The following is an 8,720-nucleotide window of genomic DNA, read 5'->3' on the forward strand; positions in this document are numbered from 1 at the left end:
ACTAACCGACAAAAATTAACTCGGCCCAACATGTAATCCAACTGTAACAGAGGCCCATTTGATATTTAGGCCCATTTTACATTTCGGCCCATATCCAGCAAGTCGGCCGGCCCATATAGGGGCCCTCGTGAAATCCCAGGCCACCCTACCCGAAGGCCCCCGACGCATAGGCTGCTGCTGCGGCGGCGCCACCCACCACCACCTCGCCGCCGGCGATGGAGCCGCCGCCTCAGGCGGGCCCCTCCCCCTCCGTCCGCGTCCTCTCACGCACGCCCCCGCCGACCTCCTCCCCCTCCCCGCAGCCCCCCGCCGCGGCCCAGCCCTCGCACGACGGCGTCGTCGCCGTCGGCTTCGTCGGCGGCGGGTGGACCGCCCGCCTCGCCGACAGGATCCTGGACGGCCATGTGTTCTCCCCTGGTGGCTCGGCTGTGGCCCTCTCGGGCGGAGTCAGGTACCACCGCGACGGGGAGAAGAGGATGGTGTTCCTGCACCTCGCTCCGTCGCCGCCGACACCTCTGGAGGGGGCCGGCGATCTACGGGAGCTGCTCTTCATGTTCTCCGTGAGTGCTTACTATTGCTTCGGTATAGATCATTAGATGATAATTCTAACTGCCATGAAGGTCTCAGCTTTGTTTTGCTTGATGTGATGAGGCGCCATCATACTCGGAGCGGTCTCCACATTTGTATAATATCATCTCGCTCTACAGCCTCACGCCATCTAGCTGCCGATTCAAAGTAGCAGTGCAACACTTGGCACAGTAATTTAGTGGCTCGGTTCAAATTTTCTGGTGCTTAACTTCGACAGCCGTGATCGGTTACTTGTGAAAGTGCCAATCTTGTGGGAGATAGGGTTATCATTTATTTAAATGTTAACTCAACTGGACTGTTTGACTGCAAAGTTTTCAGTGGTTAGCCTCCAAATGCACTTGTTTTCTATCTTGATTTGCATGGGAGATAGAGTTAAGATGATGCTTTAAGTTGTTTATCCAGTTGTAGCAATTAACTTCACCTCTTGTGGTTTTAAGAGTTTTTGGGCCTTTCTTACCTTGCCTGTAAATCCTTATATGGTTCAAATTACCTTTCTTGTAAATCCTTATGCGGTTCAAATTTAGCAATAGCATTTGGTTAGCGCTCCTCTGATCCTAGAAGCTACTGCCAAATTTTAGCTAACGAAAGTTTAGGATTCAGTTGTTTGGCAATGTATGTTGATTTCGTTTTACTTTTATTTTCTATGTCTCCAGGTTTGCCATGTAATAATATTTCTCCAAGAAGGCTTCCGGTTCGACACACAGATTTTGAAGAAATTTCGTCTGTTGCAATCCTCAAAGCATGCTTTTGCACCGTTTGTGAGGTCACTAGTAGCTCCTGCAATGCCATCGAAAGGTGCTCGCTCTAACACTCCAACAAAGCCTACCCACAGATCTTCATCCATCTCCCCTCCAGCACGTCGTGGAGGTCGTCATCCCTCTGCAATCTCACTGATGTCAGGAACCGGCTCACATCCTTCTATGTTGCCAGGACTATGCATCCCTGTTGTTTTGTTTGTCTTTGAGGATGATATCATTGATGGTCCAGGTGCTGCAACAAGTCTGGATGATACAAGTGACACATCTTCATCAAATCAAGCTTCAAATACTGATGGCTTGCCAAAAGCTAACATGACTTCAAAAGGCACTAGTTCAGTGGTTATGCTTGCCAGGCCAGCAAATAGATCTGATGGTAGTTTCAGCAAGAAGCTGCATTCCTCTGTAGAAGGTCAGATACGTTTCTTGCTAAAGAAGTGTCGGACACTTGTGGGTCTGGAGCCAGGCCATATTGTTTCGAGGGGTGCCAGCAATGCGAACCATCTACCTTTGTTCTCACTTGATACATCAAGGGTTGTTGCACTGTTGGACCGGACAATTAATAAGAAAAGGGAGCCATTGGATATCATTGCAGGACTGTTTGAGGACTCTTTGACATTGAAATCATCATTGGATGTTTCTTCAGTGGAAAACAATTGCCATCCAGCAACCCATGAAGATGTTCAGTTCATCAAGGATTTTATATTTCGGCAATCTGATGGGCTGAGAGGGAGAGGGGGACACTCAAGCAATGCAACTTCTGGTTCTGTTTCTGGTGTCGGTATGGTGGCAGCAGCTGCAGCTGCTGCTGCAGCATCAGCAGCATCCGGGAAGCAAATGGGTGCTCCTGATCTCCCTAGTTTTGAGACATGGTTGTCTATAAGTTCATCTATTTTGTCTGTGCTGATTAGTGGGGAAGATGGGTTGAGCAGTTCTCAAAGCAAGAAGGGATCACCTACTCATATAAGCTCTTTCCCAAAGAATGATCAACTTCCTTCAGCAGGATCCAACGGTATTCAAACTGCTTTATCTTGCTTAGAAAGCAACAAGGGGCTTAATATGAAATTTTCTTCATCATGGTGCCAAAGGGTGCTACCAGCTGCTAAGGAGGTGTATTTGAAAGATATGCCTGCCTTTTACCCAACCAGCATGCATGAAGTGCAGCTACAGAAAGCTTTACGATCCTTTCATTCAATGGTTAAAGGACCGGCTGTCGAAGTATTCTCCAAGAAGCTAAAAGATGAATGTCAAGCAATATGGGAATCTGGAAGGCAGCAGTGCGATGCTGTCAGTCTTACTGGCAGACCATGCAAGCACCAGAGACATGGTAAATTCTCTTCATCAGATGCAGTGGAACGGCATTCTAGCGGATATGTTTTTCTCCATGCATGTGCCTGTGGCCGGTCGCGCCGCCTTAGGGATGACCCCTTTGATTTTGAGACGGCGAACGTGACCTTTAACTGTTTCTCTAATTGTGAAGATCTGTTACCTACTCTCGTGCTTCCAAGAGGGACCGATGCTGGTTCATTTCCAGTATCCTCTTGGAGCTTGGTGCGACTTGGAGGAGCAAGATATTACAAGCCAACAAAAGGGCTGCTCCAAGCAGGTTTTTGCTCTAAAGAAAAGTATCTTTTAAGGTGGACGATATCTCTTGGGAAAGGACATGGTAAACACGGCACTCGTGCTACCACTAAACCTTCCTCCATGGCATCTAATGCAGACCCTCAGGCTCTCCCTGTTTCTGTAGAGGTAAAATCGACAGTGTCGCAAACCACGGCAGAAATTAAATCTGTGAAACTTGAAAGTTCTAGAAAACAGCCTGAAGTCGAGTCAATGAACAACTCTATTAATTTTGGTAAAGGTCTTCCAAACTTTACTATGAAGAAGCCGTTTGCTGAAGTTGTTGCTGGCCACACAGCAAAAGATACCGAGTTTCCTGCTCTCCAACAGAAGAGACCAGTAAAACCTGGTATCCGGAAAGATGAGCGGCAAGTGAGTATAACAGACCAAACTAATGGCCAGGGTCATGCAGCTCTTAGTCAAGGACCTATAGCTGAAAATGAATCAGAGAAAGTAATCAGAGATAAGACTAATGGAAGTTCTGACAGGAAGACTTTTCTGCAGATAGGAAGCAATATAGTGCCAATGGTTGTCGGAAATGAGACTAAAGAAATTAATCCACCTGTACAGCAGTTTGTAGTATATGTCGGATTTGAGCATGAGTGTTCCTATGGCCATCGTTTCTTACTGTCAGAGAAACATCTCAAGGAGATTGATTCTTCTTATTTGCCATTTGGAAGATCTAATCTAAATAATGAAGCAGAAAGCAAGCATGGTTCACAAAAGTTGCACCAAAATGCATCTAGATTAGCAGCAACAATGGATGTGACCAGCGGAGGGAAGCATAGTAGGCCAACGGATTCATCAGGGAGAAACAGCCAGCAGCAATTGCTTCAGCCCAAGGTTGACACTGCGACATTGGAGCCTGCTCACTGGCTTTCAGATCCACAGAATGAAAAAAGGGGCGGACTTTCTCTTCAGTATGTTACACTTGACGATGGTGGAGAAGCATTTTCACTTCTGAACAAAAATCTGCCAATATATATGCACTGTCCACATTGCAAGAGTTCAGATATGAAGGGAAATCAAGATGCAAAGTTTGCTGCTGCTGTTTCACAACTTCAACGAATATTTATTGTAAGCTGCTCTCCCTTTTGAACTTTCTAGTATTTGTCCATTCTTTAATATTGTCTTTTCAATGGTGTGGCCACTCTTTTTGGTGCAGGTGACACCTGATTTCCCGGTCCTGCTGGCAAGCTGCCCAGTCATACAGTTTGAGGCAAGTATGATCATAGCTGCTCTTGCAGTCATGTTATTTTCTCAATGTCCTAGTATCAAACAGTTTGGATCTCTTCTCAATATTTTAGTATTGAAAAAATGAAGCTCTCACTTGTAAAGCGGGATCATGGGATCAAAACTTTTTACTACATGCATTTTTCTTTATATTCTGTGAGCTCAGTTTTTGTTTTATCTTTCTGACATCAGCCTTCATGTTTGCCTTCAAATGATCATGAGCAACAAGGATTGTTCAGTCTTGGTTGTCGAGTCGTCCTTCCACCTGAGAGCTTTCTTACAATGAGGCTTCCATTTGTCTATGGTGTTGAGACAAGAGATGGAAATACAACTCCCCTGAAATACCTTGAGCAACAACCAGAACTCACAGCATGGCTTGTTGGAGGCACAGCTTTGCAGATTGTATCAGTAGGGCATGCTACTGAGAAAGAAGCCACTGTGAAGTGAAAAATGTGGGCTCTAAAGATACATTGGTTTTGGTGCATCCTATTCACATTTGTGATGTGTAATTGGTAAGGAGGTGCACTCTTCTTTTTATATCTACTTTATTCATTTCTGTTTCTTCAGGTTCCAGCATTGAATTTCAGGACTCTTGCATAGAGATGTTGCTTCTCTTGGATTTATGTTGCTGTGCTATGGATACAACTCCAGCTTCTTTTCGCATTGAGAAATGGAGGTTCTCTTGACAATATAAATGATGCACAATGGGTGCGTGCAGTGAACTGGAGATGCAGGTACACAATAGCAGTTCTAAACTTTCACTGTAATACACGAGATGGAATGGCATGGCTAGTAAATGCATGTTTGTTATTGATGCAGGCAACTGGACATCACTTCTTGTACATTAACAGGTGCCAGGTAAAGTTTCGCTGCTGATTTAATGTTTGTTTGTTGATGCAGCGAGAATTTTGCCCTATGAGTTAGTCCATTTTAGCCATGTAATGGTTTAGGCTTTTAGTCAGCCTAAATGCTTCTGTACTGTTAGTCACGATAATAAATATTACTTTGTCTTTGTAAAGAAAGAATTGGTCACTGAACTAATGCTATAGAAACTTGTTTGAGATAGTTTTCTTGACCGGTCATATGTCCTACAGAAATTTCTTGCTGAGGAATTCAAGGGATCAACTTCGAGAATGAGAATAAAAAACCAGAAACTTGTTCATTTTCCAGCCTCTATTGGAGATATGAATGCTCCAGGTTGGCAGCAGCAGCCCCTTCATGCAGCCAGGAGGTTGGAGAATGTTGAAACTGGAAGGAAACGCATGAGCCAGTCCTGTTTGACAAGTGTAAAGGCACAGAAAGTTGATGATATCACAGTCGAGTCAAGGCAGCCAAGCCTGTGCGACGATGCCTGCCCCTTTTTTTTTCACCTGCAAAACAACCGTTTCCACGTGATCTGAAGAATCATTCATTCCAGAATGCTACTTGTTGTCACTCACTGTTCCAGGTCTGACACGTTGGTTACCTTCACTATCTGTATACTCATCTACCATTTTCCAGCCCTGGTTGAGTTTTTTTTTTTCCTCCCTTGTTTAGTCGTCAGTGGAGCATCAGCAGATGCTTTGATAAGCAGATGTGCTGCCTAACCTTTGCTTGGCCGATAACTGATCTGGACATGAACACTTCCCTGCCTAATCGACCAAAGTCGAAGTAAATGCAAACAACAGTTTTGGTTGAGAGAGCCCTTTGCTTTCTCTTCCAGAAACTAGTTGTTTGCAGCTACTCAATTTCTTCAGTTATGCTTGACGAGTTCAGTGCTTGCTTTTTTTTTTTGGGTCTGAATTTTGTCTCTGCTGTTAATCAACGGTTGAAAATAAACCAAGCCAGAAAATCAAATGATGTGACTGTTAATGTTAAAGATTGTTAAAGAAGATTATCTTTGCCTAGCAAGCACACAACAAATACAGTTATTCCTGACAGGCTAATGACAAGCCTGATGCCCACATAGCTCTGTGAAAAAGAGCATGCACATTTTTTCAGCTTTTGGCATCGATTTGTCTATGCGTAGGAGAAAGAGAGCCAGCAGAGTACTAATGCATGTCTGTGGCAACTTGATAAACCTCATCTTGGCAAGCTGAAAAGGAGAAAGTGAAACCAGTACTCAATTAATTAAAGCACTTTGCTAATCTTACCTGCTTTCAAGACAGGGACGTCTCCATAACTCATATACGTAATCTATCTCTCTCAAGGTGCATCCAGTACCAAAAGTATGCATTGAAAAACAAAACATGTGAAGGTTTTGCGTATTCTCTCTTAAAGATTTGAAGGCTCGTTGGAAATTAAATTTATTTGAGGGAGAGAGAGAGCAAGAGAATATTATCTACAAAAGTTTATTATATGATCTTTCTAAAACAATTTTTCGATAATTTAGTAGTTAATTCAGTCGTTTAGATCCTCAAATAACAATCTCACGAGAAAAAGAACATCAAGAAAGGAAATCCAAGTACAAACTAATCGATAAATGTATATATTTCTTCTTAGATGAGGGCAGAATATTATTCATATGCATGTGATTTGCGAGGAGGAAAAGAATGTGAAAAGCACAGACATTTTGCAGCTAGATGTGCAGGACGGCAGTTGGAGTTGGAGTTGGAAGTTGGGAGCTGTACAGTACCACAAAAGGAGTGGCCACGGCACTTGAGTTTCAGTTCAGTCTTCAGTGGTGATGTAGCATGGCCGGCTGCCACTAACAGTACCAATTTACAAGCTTATTAGCACATGCTTGATGTTCCTCTTGCCTACCATAATTTTGGGTGGGCCCCACCTTGGAAGCTTGCAAAGGCAACTAACAAAAACCATACAGTGGCTAGAAGCACACTACCAACAGCTAACACTAATGGATTAGTACTCAATAAGCTCCTGCTTAATTAGCTAGCTAGGGTAACCTTACCTTAACCTTACTGGTTAGTTAGTACAACTCACCGGATTAATCATGGAGACCCCGTGATTAAGTGAGGTCGAAATCAGCCCACGCGATCGACGAGCTAGCTAGCTGAAGAACGAAGAACTAGTGATCAGCTGCTGAAACTAACTAGTGGTGTTTCTTCTTGCAACATATTATTATTATATATATTAAGCCATGTATTGTACAAAGCTAGCACTATTAGCTTCAGATGTATAGTAAGTAAGGTATCTAGCCATCAGAAGGAATTAATTAAGCTTAATTTGGGCAACCACCACCAGAAACTCAAACCATGTGGCGATAATGTCAACTCCTCACGTTCTAGCCTTCTCTTCCCAACTCAAACCAGATAGATCATCTCTCTTAAATAATTCTTGTAGTTTTCTTCTGTTGCAGCAAGACTCCTCTCTTAATTTCTTTTCTTTTCTTTTCTTTTTGGGAGGACAGAAATTAATTAGGAGTAAGACTGAATTACATGTAGCTAGCTAGTCTACTTACGCAAACTAGCTAGTAATAATTAATATGTAAACATCTAGCTATATAACTAGCAAAAGTACTGCATATATATATACAAGACGTGCACTTCACCATCTTACTGCAGCAGATGGATCATCGATTGTTGCTGGCTGTAGCCGGTTGGTTAAGTTACAAACTATAATAAAAGTCAGTAATTGCTAGCTCTCACTTAATTAATTAATTTGATTCAGTCATGTACTATATGTACCTACGTCTACCAAGAATATACAAGACGTACAGCTCTGGTACGTAAAGGACTAGACACAAGCAAATCTACCTTGCTAATTAATCTATTTCAGAAATAATATGAGCTTTTTTACATCTAGAAAAAGTAACTCAAGTTATCGCTCTTTTTGTGAGATACCAGTATCTCACGGTACCAAATTGTTTTTGATTATTGGATCTAACAGTGCACATCATACTTAGCTAGATCCAAAGATGTAAAACAAGACTAAAGTAAATCTCACTCTTTTTAGTGTAAAGTATGGTACCTCGAGGTAAAAAAAATTTGTACAAAATTTTTATTACCTTTTAGCTTATGGTATTTTTCGAGAACGATAAAAAAATCCAAATAATATATAGTCGATCGATATCACTGATGCATATCAATCTAACTTGAGAGTTTGATACTGATCAGCGACATATATAATATATGTGCAAGAAGAAATTCATCAGGTGCATGCATGCAAACTTATTCAGATCGATAGAGTTGCATCTCTGTCTAGCTAGCTTAGATTGTTAGATCGATCAACTCATGTTTATTCAGCAGGCAGGGAGGCTGAAGTAGGAGCACTTAGTTACAGTAGAAGATTAGATTAGACGTGAGAGATAGATTGGATGCCAATCATGCCATGCCGTATAGATAGATCGATACAGATATGCATGCATTCTGCAGGTAAGTATATATTCCATCCATGATCTATGTAGCTTAGCTAGAGCTAGCTCATCTCTATTCTCTCATCTCATATGGCCGGCCGATCGATGTGTGTTATGTTCGTCTTGCTGTCAGATTAATTAAAAGTAAGTGCATGTCACGGAAAGTATCGCCTGCTGCCTGCCTTTTCACTTCAGCTACCTCTGCACTTCTGCAGCTGCAGCTCAGGCTC

General features: G+C 42.6%; 1 protein-coding gene across 2 annotated transcripts; it reads left to right on the forward strand.

The window, feature by feature from the left end:
- The first annotated feature begins 215 nt into the window (after positions 1-215).
- LOC102705408 lies at positions 216-5,935 on the forward strand. 2 transcript variants are annotated; one of them, XM_006648088.3, is made up of 7 exons: positions 216-560; positions 1,242-4,040; positions 4,129-4,182; positions 4,389-4,708; positions 4,784-4,930; positions 5,016-5,054; positions 5,291-5,935. In XM_006648088.3, exons 1-4 carry the CDS (start codon positions 216-218, stop codon positions 4,641-4,643), a joined length of 3,453 nt encoding a protein of 1,150 aa, XP_006648151.1. In that variant the 3' UTR covers positions 4,644-4,708; positions 4,784-4,930; positions 5,016-5,054; positions 5,291-5,935. The 2 variants fall into 2 exon arrangements, with proteins under 2 accessions (XP_006648151.1, XP_015689531.1); XM_015834045.2 differs by lacking the exon at positions 5,291-5,935 and having other exon boundaries at positions 4,797-4,930; positions 5,016-5,279.
- Positions 5,936-8,720: the final 2,785 nt, after the last annotated feature.

This window comes from Oryza brachyantha, chromosome 2 (genome assembly GCF_000231095.2).
Source record: "Oryza brachyantha chromosome 2, ObraRS2, whole genome shotgun sequence".
NCBI lineage: Eukaryota > Viridiplantae > Streptophyta > Magnoliopsida > Poales > Poaceae > Oryza > Oryza brachyantha.

Coding starts and splice junctions, on each gene's coding strand:
- LOC102705408 (XM_006648088.3), top strand. CDS start 216: ATGGAGCCGCCGCCTCAGGCGGGCCCCTCCCCCTCCGTCCGCGTCCTC. Junction 561..1,241: donor AGCTGCTCTTCATGTTCTCC/GTGAGTGCTTAC, acceptor CTATGTCTCCAG/GTTTGCCATGTAATAATATT. Junction 4,041..4,128: donor AACTTCAACGAATATTTATT/GTAAGCTGCTCT, acceptor TTTTTGGTGCAG/GTGACACCTGATTTCCCGGT.